Source organism: Leucoraja erinacea, chromosome 13 (assembly GCF_028641065.1).
Source record: "Leucoraja erinacea ecotype New England chromosome 13, Leri_hhj_1, whole genome shotgun sequence".
Classification (NCBI taxonomy): domain Eukaryota; kingdom Metazoa; phylum Chordata; class Chondrichthyes; order Rajiformes; family Rajidae; genus Leucoraja; species Leucoraja erinaceus.
The window spans coordinates 32,424,733-32,442,782 of record NC_073389.1 but is presented as its reverse complement, the minus strand read 5'-3'; the positions used below and the strand labels follow the sequence as shown (position 1 = coordinate 32,442,782).

Below are 18,050 nucleotides of genomic sequence, written 5' to 3'. Positions count from 1 at the left end.
ACCATACTCATATGGAAAGTGGTGGAAGCATATTCTCTAGCATTGTTCAAAAGAAACGGTATGAAAGCTCTGGGGAAAAGGATAAATCAGAACAATAACAACGCTGTGACAGAATCACTGCAGAATCACAGGACAAAATCAATTCTTTCTGTGCTGTATCATAGAGTTGAAGAGAGATTCAGCCCGAGAATAGGTCAATGGCAAACCGAGTCAGCACTGACCATCAACTGTCCAGAAATACTAATATAACATTATTCCTACATTATCAGAGGGGAGATCTAGCAGAGAAGAAGATAATTAACCTTTCAGAAAAGGTAAATATAAAAAAAAGTCTGCCAAAGCAAGGAAAATAGCTTTCACATTGATATCAGGAAATTCTTTTTCACAGATAGATTTGCATAATATATGGATCCAAGAGTGGATTCCTTGGATTATCGAAAATTGTTTATTGTTGTAAGATTTCAGGATCTTTTACATGAATAAAATTAGATGGGCTGAGCAGTCCTTTTTACAAGTAATTACTTTGCGATGCTATCCATTGACCAAACCATAAGAGACAAGTCTAGGCCAATTTCCTGCTGATTGATCTGGACCAGAGCTTCAGAACAATTAGATTTTAGGATATTCCTGATTGTAAATTGTTCCTTTAGTCAGAATGAGTACCAGAAATGAAGACTGAATGATTAAATAATCAAAGGAATAATCCAGAACCATTAAAAGCATGGAATTCAAATTCAATGCCAGAATTTAAAAAAATACTTGTGCCCGGAATATCATTCTGAACAAGGATCCCCAACCAAAATATTGTCTTGTAGCGACACCTGGTGGTGGCTTTGGTTAGTCAAACCCTCGGATTGGCTGCACCGATCACGTGGGTGCAGGGGGGGCGAGTTTCGCGCGCTTTTTACTGAGTTGTATCAGTTTAGCGCCACACTTGTGGAAGTTACATTGCGTTTTTGGCTGTCTTACCGACCAGAGTTAACTCGTTGTTTTACCATTGCAAAATAAAGCAATTTAAATTCATTCACTGGCTCGACTCGCCAAACTGGTGACCCCGACGCGTCCACTCGTATATTGGACGTCAAGAATGGAAGCCGCCGCCGTTCCCAACACTCAGCAGAATGTCATTGGCCTCAAGCTGCCCGTGTTCTGGGCCGAACAGCCACAGGTTTGGTTCGCCCATGTCGAAGCACAGTTTCATCTCCGCCACATCGTGGTCGAAGACACCAAGTACTTTCACGTTATCGGTGCGCTCACACGAGAGACGGCTTCGCGTTTACTGCCTTTCCTCCAGGGCCCGCCGGCGCTCGCGAAATTACAAAGGCCTCAAAGCCCTCCTACTTTGTATGTTCGGGCTCAGCCGCAGAGATCGCGCCGCCTACCTCTTACACATGAACGGGTTGGGCGACCGCAAGCCGGCCACGCTGATGGCTGAGATACTCGCCCTGATGGATGGCTACCGCCCGTGTCTGCTCTTCGAACTGGCGACTCCATCAACAGGGTCTCCGCGCCAGCCAACAGTCACCTCAGCGGGACCGTGGTGGCGCACCGCCCACTGCTTCCATCAGAGCCACAGCCACGAGCTGGCGACCGGGATATGCGCAAATGGTGTTTCTACCATCTTCGCTGGGGTGCTGAGGCTCGACGCTGCCGTCAACCCTACTCGTTCCAGGGAAACACTTCGGCCAATCGTCTGTAGAGGTGATCGTGATCGGCCCGAACAACCGCCTCTATGTCCTTGACCGTCACTCCGGCAGGCGTTTTCTCGTTGACTCCAGGGCTATTGTGAGCATCCTCCTACCGACTGGACGTGACACCCGCTCTGGTAAGCGGGGCCCTGTGCTCACGGCTGTTATTTGCGGTACCGTTCGGACCTACGACACGCAGACCCTCTCGCTGTCTTTCGACTCCCGCCCGTATGAGTGGACTTTCATCATTGCCGACATCGCGCAACCACTCCTTGGTGCCGATTTCCTACGGGCTTTCTCCCCCCTAGTCGATGTGCGGGGTGGGCGCATGATTCTGGCGTCGGCCCTCGGCCCCTGCCTCCATCTGACCCACAGCTCAGTGCTGTCGCCGAGGTTGACGACCCCTTTGCCTCCCTCCTCACTGATTTCCCCTCACTCCCCACTTCAGCACGGAGTCGTCCATCACATCCCCATCGTGGGCCCACCTGTGCACACCTGGGCGCTCCGCCTTCCACCAGACAAGCTGCGCATTGCCCGGGAGGAGTTCCTGCTCATGGAGGACATGGGGATTGTCCAGCGCTCGGACAGCCCATGGGCATCCCCGAAGCACATGGTCCTCAAAGCATCTGGGGGGGTGGAGACCATGTGGGGACTATAGGCATCAGAACGCCATGACAACTGCGGACCGCTACCACATCCAGGACTTTTCCGCCCACCTCGAGGGTGCCACCTTCCTTTCAAAAGTTGACCTTGTCCGTGGGTATAACCAAATTCCAGTCCACTCGGACGACGTTCCCAAGACCGCGACCATCACCCCGGTCGGATTGTTCGAATGGCTACGTATGCCCTTTGGATTGAAAAACGCCACGCAGGCGTTTCAGAGGCTCATTGACAAGGTCGGGAGGGGTCTGCCTTTCGTCTTTATCTACCTCGACGACATCCTGGTCGCTAGTCACACCCAGCACGAGCACATCGAACACCTGCGGACCCTCTTCCAGCGCCTCCTCGACCACGGCCTCATTATCAACCCCGCCAAGTGCCAGTTTGGCCTCCGCTCCATCAGCATGACACCTCAAGGCACCGCCCCTACCCTCGAAGGTGGAGGCCATTCGGCAGTTTCCCCATCCGCACGGTTAAGGGGTTGCAGGAATTTGTCGGCAAGGTAAACTTTTACCATCGGTTCATGCCGGCGGCGGCCAAAATCATATGCCCCCTTTTCCAGTGCCTCGCGGGAAAGCCGCGGGAGCTCGGGTGCTCCTCTGAGAAGCACGCAGCGTTCGAGGGTGCCAAAGCGGCCCTGGCCAACGCAACAATGTTGGTTCACCCGCGAGCCTCAGCCGCAAGGCCCTCAATGTGGATGCCTCTACGACATGGCTGTGGGCGGCGTACTAGAGCAGCTCATCGATGGACGCTGGCAGCCGCTGGCAGCCGCTGGCCTTTTTCAGCCGTCAGCTACGAGCCCCCGAGCGCAACTACAGCGCCTTCCACATGGAGCTCCTGGCGTTGTACCTGGCCATCAGGCACTTCCGCTACTTTCTTGAGGGCCGCCCTTTCACTGCCTTCACTGACCTCCGGTTGGTTGACGTCACATGTGGGTCCTCGGGCATGATGGTCCTCTGCGATGTCTCCACGGGTCGACCTCGCCCCATTGTCCCATACGTTGGCTCGGCCGGATCTTTGACTCCATCCACGGTCTGGCCCACTCGTCCATATGGGCGACCTCTGCGCTGGTGGCAGACAAGTTTGTTTTGGCACGGGCTCCGCAAGCACGTGGCAGCCTGGGCCCGTGCCTGCCTTCCCTGTCAGACCTCCAAGGTCCAGCGGCACGTGCGGCCCCAGGTGCAGGATTTTGCCGTCCCTTCGGCCCGCTTCCTACATATTCACGTTGACCTGGTGGGTCCGTTGCTGACATCCCACGGCGCCACCCACTTACTCACCGTCGTGAATCAATTCACGAGGTGGCCGGAGGCTATCCCGCTTGCGGACACCTCCGCCGCGTCTTGCGCCCGGTCCCTGGCGGCCAACTGTATTGCCCGGTTTAGGGTCCCATCGGATATCTCCACCGACCGGGGGGCCCAATTCACTTCCTCTTTATGGTCTTTTCTCGCTCAGTTGTATGGGGCGCTGTTGCATCACACCCACAGGCCAATGTTCTTGCTCGCAGGGATGCTCACAGATCCCGTTACAGTGCATCTACGAGGGGCCGTTCTTGGCGATGCGCTCTGGAGTCGCCACCTTCGTCTTGGACGTGGGGGGTCGGGAAGAGATTGTCTCCGTCGCCCGACTCAAGCCTGCTCATGTCGACGTTGACAGCCCAGTGATGGTCGCACAGCCCCGACGTAGAGGTCGTCCGACGGCCGACACAGCTGCACCAGTCGTGCCTTTCCCCCGACCCGGTTGTTCACGTTTCTCCCACCCCGTTCCGGTCTCCTGGCCTTGTTCGGCCTGTCCCCTTTGTTAAGCCCGCCCGTCACCTCTTACAACGCGTTCTGGTCGCCGTGTCCGGGTCCCTGCTCGGTTCCGTCTCTCGGTGGGGGGGGGGGGGGGGGGGGGGGGGGTCCTGTAGCGACACCTGGTGGTGGCTTTGGTTAGTCAAACCCTCGGGTTGGCTGCACCGATCACGTGGGCGAGTTTTGCTCGCTTTTTATTGAGTTGTATCAGTCCCTCTAGCACTTTGTGTTTTGCTCAGGGTTCCAGCATCTGCAGTTCCTTTTGTCTCCTCTGCCTTTATTCAGTTTAGTTTCTTTATGCCTCTAAATCCATGTGACTAGCTCCTAACTGCCCTGACATGGCCTAGCAAGTCATTCAGCTGTGTCATATTATATATTAAACAATGAATGAGTAAAGTCACCCCTGTAGAACTCATGGACTTCATTACCTCACCACTAACTTGCACCCTGCTCTCAAATTCATCTGGATTATCGAATGATATCTACTACAAGCCTATCGACTTGCAGTTATCTTGACTATACTTCCTCCCACCCTGTCTCTTGCAAAGATGCTATCCCCTACTCTCAGTCCCTCCATATCCACCGCATCTGCTCACATGATGAGGCTTTCCATATGAGGACATCCTCATTGTTTCTTGAATGGATCCCTCACCTGCCTCTCGTGTCCCGGAGTTCCGCTCTCACTCCCTCTCCCTTCAGACGTAACAGGGACAGAGTTCTCCTGGTCCTCACCTTTCACCCCATCAGCCTCCGTATCCAAGTCATCATCCGACATTACCGTCACCTCAAACGTGATCCCACCACTGATCACATCTCCCCATCTCCACCTCTTTCAGCCTTCCACAGAGACCGCTCCCTCTGCGATTACTTGGTTCACTCATCCCTTCTCATACAAATCATCCCCTCCCCAGGTACTTTCCCCTGCAACCGTTGGAGATGGAACACCTGTCCTTATATATTCTCTCTCGACTCCTTCTAGGCATCCCAGCATCCTTTCCAGGTGAGACAGAAGTTCACATGTCCATCCTATAACCTGATCTACTGCATCCGGTGTTCCTGATGGGGACTCCTATACATCAGTGAGACCAAGTAAAGTAAAGTAAAGTAGCCTTTATTGTCATTTAGACCTTGCGGTCTGAACGAAATGTTGTTGCCTTGCAGTCCTACATATAGTAAAAAATGACAAAAACACACAATAAAAACAAATTAACATCCACCACAGTGAGTTCACCAGGCACCTCCTCACTGTGATGGAAAGCAAAAGTCTTAAGTCTTTGTGTCTTCCCTTCTTATTCTCCCTCTGCGCCAAGGCAATCCAGGCTTCAGATGTTGTGACCTCGCCGGGCGATGGTAAGTAATGTCAGTCCCGCGGCTGAATCCAAGCTCCGCGAACGGGCCGGTTCAACTCCGCGGCCCGGGGTGGTCGAAGCCGCCGAAGGTGCCACCCTCCAGTCTAGCGGACGCAGCTGTTGTCGCGGGAGCTGCGGAGAACAGGTCATCAACCTGTAACCTGCGAGCACCTGACGATGTCGTCCACTGGACCCGTGGCCGATCCTCCGAGGTCGGGTCGCCGCTGCCTCTGCCTACTCCGAGGTCAGGTCGCTGCTGCCGCTGCCCCAACTCCGAGGCCGCCAGCTCCGCTATTAGGCCTCGGCGGAGACGGGGATACGACAAGAAAAGTCGCATCCCCCCGAGGAAGAGACCAAATACATGTTTCTCCCCCTCACCCTCGCAACCTAATAAGCCAAAAATTAAACTAAAACAGGTTGAAAGAACAACACAAAAAAGAAAAAAAACAGACTGACTGCAGGCGAGCCGCAGCTGCTAAGGCAGCACCGCCATCTACGCCAAGCGTAGACTCGGTGAATGCGTTGCTGAACACTTACACTTGATCCTCCAAGGCTACTGGATTTCTCGATTGCTAACCATTTTAATTCCCTTTCCAATGTCCCGTACTGCCAATCTGTCCTAGGCTTCCTCCATGCCAGAGTCAGGCCACACGTAAACAGGAGGAACAATACTTTATGTTTCATGTTCATAAGTCATAGGAGCAGAATTAGGCCATTCAGCCTATCGAGTCTACACCATTCAATCATGGCTGATCTATCTTTCTCTCTCAACCCTATTCTCCTGCCTTCTCCCCATAACTCCTGACACCCTTACTAACCAAGAATCTGTCATTCTCCTCCTTAAAAATGCCCAATGACTTGGCCTCCATGGCCACACCTGTGGCAATGAATTCCAGTTTCACCACCCGCTTGGGTAGCTTACAACCCAATTTTAGGTAAATTCTACAAACACCTCCCTTCCCCCTCCTAGTTGCAATATGGCATAGTTCATCAATTTCAATGCACAGGAATGCAAGAGACTGCAGCCAGTCATGGACTCAGCCCAATCCATCAGACACAACCACCCAACCATCAAAAGTATCTACAGGAGGCACTACATCAAGACTTGAATTTTCTTCCTAATTTTGCTTTATACTTTTTTTTGCATAAACTTTTTTGTTTTTACAGTCTTTTAGAATCTTGTGTAATTTATGTTCAATTTATGTTTTCTGTAATTGCCCGAATCTAGGTGTTTGTGATGATGTTGCGTTAAGTATTTATATTGTATCTATACCTCACTGTATTTGTGAATATGACAATAAACTCCACTCGACTTGACATGGATAAGTCTGTGGCTGCAGCCAGGGTTTAGTGAGCTTGTATTTTCCCAGTCCCCTTAAACTCACTGGGTTCACTGGAAATTTTACTATATGATCTTGTAACGTGGAAAAATAGTTAAATTAATCTGTTGGGATACCATGAGTAATATCCAACCGTCTGAAAAAGTTGCCCGTCCAGAACCACCAAAGTCCTGGGGGTGCCAGATTATCCGCAGAGTTTTACTGCAATTAATCTTCCACATCTTCTATTACACAATATCCATCAAGTACTTAATTGGATCATATGATTACATTGATTTCTCTTACCTCAGTTTTCCCTTGATTTCTGTTAAATGCAGACAAGAAGAAAAATGTATTAATGGTCACTAGTTTATCATACAGAAAATATTGTCTTCAACAGCTGCTTTGGAACAAAACAAATCCCACTTACTTGGCTATCTTTATCTTTCCAACTTCACCTCTTCCTGTTGCTTTTGTCCATTGTTGTGAAAGATATTTAGGAACCTATATAATAAGGCAAGCCATCAACCACAAACAATAAAAACAAGACACAACAACAAATGTTTGAGCACAATTACATATTTCTGACTGGTGTCTTAGTTTGAGCACACTTTCATATTTCTGACTCCAGTGTCTTAACTGGATTAAAGTTGGGGGTTTTCTCAACTGAGATATCCAGGGTGTGGCCAAAGCTACAAAAAGGAGAAGAAATACTCTCCTGTTCACTGGACCTCGTCCTTTTACTAACTTTGCCGTTAGTGTTAAAGTAGACCACTGGTTCAGATTGTGCACCTTCCCTTTTATCCTTACCCGGGCACCAGGAACTCCCTGGGCCTTCTGATTTTTTTCAGGCTTTAGTATTTGAAACTTGTTTGATTTTCAGACAACATTCCATCTTGGAACCATGTTGACTGGAATGTCTGTTGCTCCTGACTATTGAACCCCTTATCATTATTACTGGTCGTACCGGGATGCGCAGCAGGGGCGAACGACCTAGGTTGGCCGCCGAGGGCAACCCAGTGGAGAAGCCACCGAGAGCAACGAGGGATCCAGCATGGAGGATGCCAAGAGCAAAGAGAGACCTGGCAGAGGGGCTGCCGAGAGAAGGTAAGACTGTACGAAGAGCTTTTGCAACTTTGTCGGCACCAGAAACGTGGTGACTCTTTGTGTACTGCCTAGGTGAAGTCTGCTATATGACTTTACTGGGTTGTATGCAAATCCAAAGATTTTCACTGTACCTAGGTACATGTGACAATAAAATATCATCGATCTCCTTGACTGATTATTCATTGATCTCATTGCTGTCTGATTCTTCTTTCCCCTTCCCAGGCAGCCACGACACATATGGCACCATGTTCCCACCCCAAGCTGCATCCTCGGAAGGACCTGCACTCACACCAGAATCCAATAGGGAAAATCTGTTTGTGAGCAGGAAGAACTAAGGGGCCCCTTCAACTAACCAGCCACTCCACTTAATCTTGTGCAGCAGTCTTCTGCTCCCTCTCTGTGTGTATGTATTTACATTGCACCACTTCCCTAATCATACTACAGGTGCACAACCTTTTATCCGGAGTTCCGGAAACCGAAAAACTCCGAAAACCGGACATTTTTTCCAGTATGTCGTCTGCACACCAAAGCTTGCGTTTGGCGCCAAGCCTGACCCGAAACGACCCACGGTCAACCCAGGTCTGTAATACTGTAGCGGCTGCCTCCTCCCCGGAGACCGGGGAGACACTTAAACATCTGTAAATCATTGCTTAAATGTTAGTCAGTTAGTTTGGAGGGCTTTTATGTGAGGGGCGGTGAAGGGGGAAACTTTAATTCTTAGTCCCCTACCTGGTCGGAGAGGCAGGGAGCTGGCAATGCCTTACCGGGTCGCCATGCAGTAAGCTCCGGAGCGCTGTGGCTGCCAACTCCCGGGCGGCGCCGGTTGTAGCTCCGACCCCGGCAACTCTACCCCTGGCTGCGCAGCGCTCCAAATCCAGTGCGGCCCGCGGCCGGACGCCCGCAGCCCCCAGCTCCGCGATGTTGTGTGTTGGTGGCCACAGCGCTCCGGAGCTTACTGCAAGACGACCCTGTAAGGCATTGCCCACTACCCGCTGGTATCCCAGCGCTGCGACGCCGCCGACTCCCAACATCACGGAGCTGGGGCTGTGGGTGTCCGGTCGCGGGCGGCGCTGGATTTGGAGCGCCGCGCAGCCAGGGGTAGAGTTGCCGGGGTCGGAGCTACAACTGGCGCCGCCCGCCCGCAGCCCCCAGCTCCGCGATGTTGGGAGTCGGCGGCCACAGCGCTCCGCAGCTTACTGCACGGCGACCCGGTAAGGCATTGCCTGCTCCCCGCCTCTCCGACCAGGTAGGGGACTAAGAATTAAAGTTTCCCCCTTCCCCCCCCACCACCACATAAAATCCCTCCAAACTAACTGACTAACATTTAAGCAATGATTTACAATGATTTCCCGGTCTCCGGGGAGGAGGCAGCCGCTCCAGACTTTTCAAGCCGCCCGCGCTATCTACCTAATCTACGCTAAAAATCTTCCATTCGGAAATCCGAAAAATTTCCGAAATCCGACAAGTGTCTGGTCCCAAGGCTTTCGGATAAAAGGTTGTGCACCTGTATCCACAACCACAGTGACTACAGTTGCCAGTCCAGCTCTGAAACGTAGTGTTTAACCTGCTGCAGTTAGACACTTTCTGCACATGGTTGCCTAGTTACAGGGAATGTCCATGACTTCCCACGTGACACTGTGAGAGGAATGCCAAGCAATAAAAACATTTTAAGGAATTTACAGAGGACAAAATTACAGGACCTGTAAATACATGGCTGGATGTGTAAATAAATTTACATGAATGTGCATTACAATTAAAAGCAATTCAGTTTTTACATTACTTACATGTCAATGCAGAAGTGAAGAAAGGATGAATATAGGGGAAAAGTTTCAAGCTTTGTGCTCACAGGAAAGGAAAACATTGTTTGTAACTGGCTCTGGGCTGCATTTGCAAATGTTATGCAAATATAAAAGAAAGCATTGCTGAACAATTCATGTCATTTTTGAGTTTGACATTGAAGTTTACAAATGTGTTATTGTCTTTTGTGTGAACCTTGGAATCAAGATGTTTCTTAAACAGATTGTCCTGTTTTTCAAATTATTTCTCAAAGCCAAAAAAGATAAAGATATAATGCTGTTCATTCACTAACTGCAAGATTGGACAAAATTGGTACAAGAAAAGCACAAACTACCTTCCATACAGCATGAAGAAAGCAACAAAAAGATTGCAAAGCATCATGGGATGCAGCGAAACAAACCCAAAGAAATGAAACCAATTATTTTTTTACCAATTATTTGGAAATATATTTACTACTCATTTGTCTTTATCTAAGCACTTAGAAAAGTGCTTAGCATGTCAGAACCATGAAGGGTCTTCAACAGAACTTGTCAGTTCTATTTCTCCTCCCACAGATGCTGTGTGACCTGTGGACTATTTGCAGCACTTTCTGTTCTTATGTTAATTTTACATTTCCAGCACCTTGTTTTCATTTTCATTTGTTTCTGGTTTCCTTTCCTGAACAGGTTGAAACAGCACCACTGCATGGAGAGATACAAAACTACAGATAGGTCACCAAAGTAAAGAAAATCATTAGCAATGACAATCAGAGCAGACTATGGAAAGACCATTGATCTAAAAGATTAAGTTTCCCTTTCCACAAATGCTGACTATTCTCAGCATTTTCTGCATCTATATGCAGAAAAATGTTCAAGTATGAAATCAAATTAAATGGTTAAGGGAAATAGTTGAGTTGTATTTAAGGAAATGTTTGATAAACACATGAAAAAATAAATAAAAGGACATGTTTACAGAGTTGGGTAAAATCACATGGACTACATTTGCTCTCAACAGAAAGGCTGGACAGAAATAGAATTAACCCGTCGTTCATCAGAATGAACAACTATCTCTGAACAAGTGTGTTGGAAGGAACTGCCGATGCTGGTTTAAACCGAAGATAGACACAAAAAACTGGAGTAACTCAGCGGGACAGGCAGCATCTCTGGAGAGAAGGAATGGGTGACGTTTCAGGTTAAGACCCCTCTTCAGACCCGTCACTGGGACCAATTCTATTCAGAAAGAAATTTTTAAGAGACATAGAAAGGAATCTATGTACGAGGGTCTATGTACTATCTTCTCTATAATTATAAAACTCTGATCTTGGATGTGTGTGTGTGTGTAATCACATCTGCTCGAAAAAACGCCACTCCAACGATAGCGTTTTTACATATTCCTGTAGTTTTATCCCGTGGATTCTTAAATCGGCTTACCTGAAAATTATGAGTTTTATTTCTGGAGTTATTTATGAAAATGTTCACAAATCTGAAATATCTTAGAAAATAAACGAGCTGATGACGTCACAATCGGTCTGCATCGCGCGGCCTGTGCGCACTGTTTTCCACGTGCTGCGAGTTGCGTCACCCCCCCCCCCGACTCGCAGTAATTTGGTCGCCGGCCACCCGCACCGCCCGCAGCCCAGCCGCCTGGATTAAAGCCGCTGAACACGCAGTCCTTTGGTTGATGCGTGCACCGCTCCCTCCTCCCTCCCCTTCCCTCCTCTCCCCCCCACCTCCTCGCCCCCCCCCTCCTCCTCTCCCCCCCCCTCCGTTGGCCTCTCTCCCCCCCTCCTCTTCTCCCCCCATCCTCCCCCCCCATTCCCCCTCCCCTTTCCTCTCTCCCTCTGCGTCGCTTTCCCCGCACTCTCTCGCTCTCTCTGCCCCTCCCCCCCCTTTTTGCTCCTCTTTGCCTTTCTCTCTCTGCCCCTCTTTCTCGCTCTCTCTCTGTCCCTCTCTCTCTCTTTGCCTTTCTCTCTCTGCCCCCTCTCTCTCTCTCTCTGCCCCCCCCTCCCTCTCTAGACGCGCCCGTGAGTTGGGTGCTATGCATGAGTGGATAGGGTAAAAGGAGCAAATGAATAATATTAATATAATGTCAAGGGGGGTGGTTAGGGTGTGTGTGTGTGTGTGTGAGGGGTGGTTAGTGTGTGTGTGTGAAAAAATGATGCTCTAACGATAACATTTTCACATATTCCTGTAGAGATTTATCCCATGGACTCCGAAATTGCCTTATCTGAAAATTTCGAGCGATATTTCTCGAGTTATTTATGAAAATGTTTACAAATCTGAAATATCTTTGAAAATAAAGGAGCTGATGACGTCACAATGTATTTGCTCCGCGCGGCCTGCGGCGGGTCTGGCTGTTTTCCAAAGATCCTATAGCAAGTCTCCCCACCTCGACTCGCAGTCCTTTGTTCCCCGCCTGATCGCAGTCAGCCCCGCTCAGCCAGCCAGCCATCCGCCCTGCCTGTCTCTGCCCTCTGGTCGACAAAAGTGCTGGAGAAACTCAGCGGGTGCAGCGGCATTCATGTCTTTGTCTCTGCCCTCTCCCTGTTTCAAAGACGCCTCCTCCCTCCTCTTACATAGAAACATAGAAATTAGGTGCAGGAGTAGGCCATTCAGCCCTTCGAGCCTGCACCGCCATTCAATATGATCATGGCTGATCATCCAACTCAGTATCCCGTACCTGCCTTCTCTCCATACCCTCTGATCCCCTTAGCCACGAGGGCCACATCTAACTCCCTCTTAAATATAGCCAATGAACTGGCCTCGACTACCCTCTGCGGCAGAGAGTTCCAGAGATTCACCACTCTCTGTGTGAAAAAAGTTCTTCTCATCTCGGTTTTAAAGGATTTCCCCCTTATCCTTAAGCTGTGACCCCCTTGTCCTGGACTTCCCCAACATCGGGAGCAATCTTCCTGCATCTAGCCTGTCCAACCCCTTAAGAATTTTGTAAGTTTCTATAAGATCCCCTCTCAATCTCCTAAATTCTAGAGGGTATAAACCAAGTCTATCCAGTCTTTCTTCATAAGACAGTCCTGACATCCCAGGAATCAGTCTGGTGAACCTTCTCTGCACTCCCTCTATGGCACTCCCTCAGATTTGGAGACCAAAACTGTACGCAATACTCCAGGTGTGGTCTCACCAAGACCCTGTACAACTGCAGTAGAACCTCCCTGCTCCTATACTCAAATCCTTTTGCTATGAAAGCTAACGTACCATTCGCTTTCTTCACTGCCTGCTGCACCTGCATGCCTACTTTCAATGACTGGTGTATCATGACACCCAGGTCTCGGTGCATCTCCCCTTTTCCTAGTCGGCCACCATTTAGATAATAGTCTGCTTTCCTGTTTTTGCCACCAAAATGGATAACCTCACATTTATCCACATTATACTGCATCTGCCAAACGTTTGCCCACTCACCCAGCCTATCCAAGTCACCTTGCAGTCTCCTAGCATCCTCCTCACAGCTAACACTGCCCCCAGCTTAGTGTCATCCGCAAACTTGGAGCTATTGCCTTCAATTCCCTCATCCAGATCATTAATATATATTGTAAATAGCTGGGGTCCCAGCAGTTATTCAATTGGTCCGCCATATCCTTGTTCCCCATGATCAACTCACCTGTTTCTGACTGCAAGGGACCTACATTTGTTTTAACTAATCTCTTTCTTTTCACATATCTATAAAAACTTTTGCTGTCAGTTTTTATGTTCCCTGCCAGTTTTCTTTCATAATCTATTTTTCCTTTCCTAATTAAGCCCTTTGTCCTCCTCTGCTGGTTGAATTTCTCCCAGTCCTCCGGTATGCTGCTTTTTCTGGCTAATTTGTACGCATCATCCTTCGCTTTGATACTATCCCTGATTTCCCTTGTTATCCACGGATGTACTGAAAAAGTTACTTTTATAACTACTAAACCAGGTTCGCTTCTTAATAAACAGACACCACACAAACTGTTTGGTAGACCAGTTCAAAACTTTACTTAACATCGGCCGATGGAAGGGAGCGAGAATTCCAGCTAAGTGACCAATGTAGACACTCAACTGTGCTCAGCCACCTTCTCTTAACAACAGAATTACATTGCCTTAAATAGGGTTTTTTTGTCCCCTTAGCACATTCCACAGACATTAGTCATGGTCAGAGGTACAGGAAAAGGTTTCCACAGAATGCATCACATCAAAGGCCTTTTGTTTACATGGTACAATATATACTAAAAACATTGGCCATTTGCTTTAGGTTATTTTATCTCCAAAGAGGTCACCCTAGCTCTTTCGCTGCTTCCTCTCTGTCACTTGGTCCCTCATAAACATAGGCCATTTGTTTACAAAGATGTGACTAGCTATGTCTCTCTTCCTCTCTGTCACTTCCTCACTTGGGAGACAATGTTATAGGATTTATTATCTCACACACCCGCAACCTAAGGCAAGCCTAATTTGACACTAAATATAAGCCGTAAGCTAGCCCAGAAGCCAATTTAATATCTTCTTATATTTTTAACTAAAATTCGGCTTCATCAGTACTACCTTCCCTGATTTATTCTTTTGCCAAACTGGGATGAACAATTTTTGTAGTTCATCCATGCAGTCTTTAAATGTCTTCCATTGCATATCCACCGTCAACCCTTTTAGAATTAATTGCCAGTCAATCTTGGCCAATTCACGTCTCATACCCTCAAAGTTACCTTTCTTTAAGTTCAGAACCATTGTTTCTGAATTAACAATGTCACTCTCCATCCTAATGAAGAACTCAACCATATTATGGTCACTCTTGCCCAAGGGGGCACGTACAACAAGATTGCTAACTAACCCTTCCTCATTACTCAATACCCAGTCTAAAATAGCCTGCTTCTCGTTGGTTCCTCTACATGTTGATTTAGATAACTATCCCGTATACATTCCAAGAAATCCTCTTCCTCAGCACCCCTGCCAATTTGATTCACCCAATCTATATGTAGATTGAAGTCACCCATTATAACTGTTTTGCCTTTGTCGCACGCATTTCTAATTTCCTGTTTGATACCATCTCCAACTTCACTACTACTGTTAGGTGGCCTGTACACAACACCCACCAGCATTTTCTGCCCCTTAGTGTTTCGCAGCTCTACCCATACCGATTCTACATCCTCCAAACTAATGTCCTTCCTTTCCATTGCATTAATCCCCTCTCTAATCAGTAACGCTACCCCACTCCCTTTCCTTTCTCTCTATCCCTCCTGAATATTGAATATCCCTGGATGTTCAGCTCCCAGCCTTGGTCACCCTGGAGCCATGTCTCCGTGATCCCAACTATATCATAGTCATTAATAGCTATCTGCACATTCAACTCATCCACCTTATTACGAATGCTCCTTGCATTGAGACACAAAGCCTTCAGGCTTGTTTTTACAACAGTCTTACCCCTTATACAATTATGTTGAAAAGTGGCCCTTTTTGATTTTTGCCCGGGTTTTGTCTGCCTGCCACTTTTACTTTTCACCTTGCTACCTATTTTTTCTACCCTCATTTTACACCCCTCGGTCTCTACGCTCACACATTTAAGAAACCCTTTCCCTTTTACTCCATCCTCCACTATCCCATTCGACACTCCAACCCCTTATTCAGTTTAAAGCCACCCGTGTAGCAGGGGGTCTTGCCCCCTCCCCCCCCCCCCCCTCTCTCTCCAATATCAAGCAGGGTGGTTATTGTGTGTGAGGGGTGGTTAGTGTGTGTGACGCCACAGGCCACCAGCCCCCCCCCCCCCCCCCCATCCTCCTCCTCCACGTTGAGGGGACGGGACCCAACGGGTCCCCTTTGGTCTAGTATACTATAATTTTCTGTATTAGGGTCTTTGAGTGTTTTTGCCTTCCCCAGATGGTCTGAACAAAGTGAAATGTGAATTCAGATGTGACGATCCAATAATCAGTGCTTTTGGACCAGAGATTTTGTCCTTGATGTACTTCTTTCACTTCTATGAAGTACTAACTTCATAGAAGGATTTAAATACCCACGTGGACCTGGAAAGGTGTATACAATGAGGGGACAGTAACCTCAACAAGAATAAATGAGATTTGGGCTGAGATTTACACAGGTTGGTGCAATATCAATCCAGAGAAGACGGTGCAGACGGCCAAATCCACTGGTGCGATGAGCCAAAAGGTCGGGGCGAGGGCCGGGAGTTGCTGCCGGTGCGGAGGCAGCAACAGCAGCCATCGCTCCGACCCAGGGGCCGCCTTACATTTTGTTATCTCAAGGAAACGCTGATCTTCCCACAGCCCCTGACTCCCGGCCCGCAAGCCGGCCAGCGCTTCCTAACGCACCTTCACCAGCCAGACGCCAGTGTTGAGCTTCACTCCGGTCAAGTCCAGCTCCCCTTTTTCGCTCATGGCCGCCACCTCAATAGTCGCCTGCCTGCGCTGCCGGAGCGTCACTACGTCGTGCGCGCTGCCGCTACCGGGAAGTCACTTCGTCGTGCGCGCTGCCGCTGCCAGAGCGTCACTACGTCGTGCGCGCTGCCGCTGCCAGAGCGTCACTACGTCGTGCGCGCTGCCGCTACCGGGAAGTCACTACGTCGTGCGCGCTGCCGCTACCGGGGCGTCACTACGTCGTGCGCGCTGCCGCTACCGGGGCGTCACTACGTCGTGCGCGCCGCCGTTGCCGGGGCGTCACCACGCCGTGCGCGCCGCCGCTACCGGGGCGTCACTACGTCGTGCGCGCCGCCGTTGCCGGGGCGTCACTACGCCGTGCGCGCCGCCGCTACCGGGAGTTCGTTGAATAAAGTACATAATTGGGGAAGGTGTCGCAGAACGCAAGTTTGGATAAGGATTGCAAATTTCCTTCCACACTCAAGTAATATTTTCTTATTCCAGTAGCAAACACATTGAGGATTAAATGAAAATAATAAATTATTTAACTTTTTGAATATCTCATAATTGCAGATTACTGAACTGAAATAACTGGGACTGTGTAAGTAGTCTATGAACAGCAGAACAAGAAAGGAAGCTATTGAGTTGACAGAATTCTAAATTAATTCATTGGTAGAATAGTTAACAATTTACACACAATTTAAACAGCCAGTTCGCTTTTTCTTTATCACAAATGACCTTTGACAATTCCCATGATTCTTTGTGTTTTTTAGAATACCAAACTTGCTTATTCCAACCTTTCGTTGTGGACAATGCCTCCATGGCCGAGATCATTCTCTAAACTGCCTCCAGTGAACTAGTATCTCTCATTGAACAGGGGACCAAGACACTTTACAATACTCTACTTGTGGTCACACTAATGCCATATAGAGACTCGGGCTTAATTATTTTTCTGCACCAACTTCTGAAGGGCCAATATTTCATTAATTCCCTTTTGCTTTCTGCCTTCTACACTGGCTTTCTTTAATGCGCAAGTAAACACAACACTTTTTCCTCTTTCCTCCCAAAATGAACAACATTTTCCTGCATTATCCTCTATTTCTCAACTTTTGGCCTACTCAATCTGTAATCTTTGCCTACTCAATTTGTCAGTATCTCGCTGTAAACTGTTTCCATCCTCCTCCAATTTCCCCTCCTGCCTACTTTTGTGTCGCCCTCAAATATGGCGATTCTACATTTGTTTCCTTCCTCCAAGTCGTAAATAGAAATAGAAATTGTTAAAATTTGCGGTCCAGCATGGATCGCTGTGGTACCAGTAGTCACAGGTTGTCAATCTGAAAATAAGCCTCTTATTTCTACATGCTACTTGTTAGTCAATTTTCTGTCCATGCCAATATATTACCTGCAACACCTTGGGTTTTTGTGCCTTAGCCTTTTGTGAGGCACCCTGTTGAATACTTCCTGAAATACATCCACCAAAACACCAAATACATCAGTCACATAAATACCATAGCTACAAGAGTTCAGAGCTTGGGTCTGCCATGGCGAGCAACTCACTTCCCGAAACTCCAAAGCTTTCCATGATCTACAAGGTATGTCACGGGTTGTGACGGAATACACTCCACTTGGCTGATTGAATGCAGATCCAACTACATACAGGCAGTACAAAGCTACCTGCTTAATTGGCCATCTGGCAACCATTCTAAACATCCATTCCCTCGACCACCAGTGCAACATGCTTGCAAAGTTACAAACTACAACTTACATTCCACTTACTCAACCAGCTACTCAGACAGCACATCCCACTCTTGCAATCTTTCTGCCAAGGAGGACCATGGCTGCAGACACATGGGAAAGTAATTCCTTCAAAGTGTGCAAAATCCCAATGTTAAATAACATTGTGGGAGCACCTTCACTACAATAAGTGGTTCACTACAACCTTCATGAGGGTAATTCAGGATGAACACTTAATGCTGACGTTTGTCAGTAATGTGCACTTCCCAAAGATGAATTTAAAAAATGTATCAATT

At 48.3% G+C, this 18,050-nt stretch overlaps 1 protein-coding gene across 4 annotated transcripts in view; it reads right to left on the bottom strand.

The window, feature by feature from the left end:
- The window catches only part of LOC129702814 (general transcription factor IIF subunit 2-like), a 75,782-nt gene extending 59,650 nt beyond the window's left edge, over positions 1-16,132 (bottom strand). For 2 of the 4 annotated variants that reach the window (XM_055644806.1, XM_055644809.1), the window contains exons 1-3: positions 15,976-16,131; positions 7,237-7,310; positions 7,113-7,131 (exon numbers count right to left, since the gene is read on the bottom strand). In XM_055644806.1, the coding sequence (XP_055500781.1) occupies positions 7,113-7,131; positions 7,237-7,310; positions 15,976-16,041 (159 nt within the window). In that variant the 5' untranslated portion in view covers positions 16,042-16,131. Of the gene's footprint in view, positions 1-7,112; positions 7,132-7,236; positions 7,311-15,975 lie in introns of all 4 variants that reach the window. The other 2 variants (XM_055644807.1, XM_055644808.1) reach the window with 2 other exon arrangements.
- Between the last annotated feature and the right edge of the window lie 1,918 nt (positions 16,133-18,050).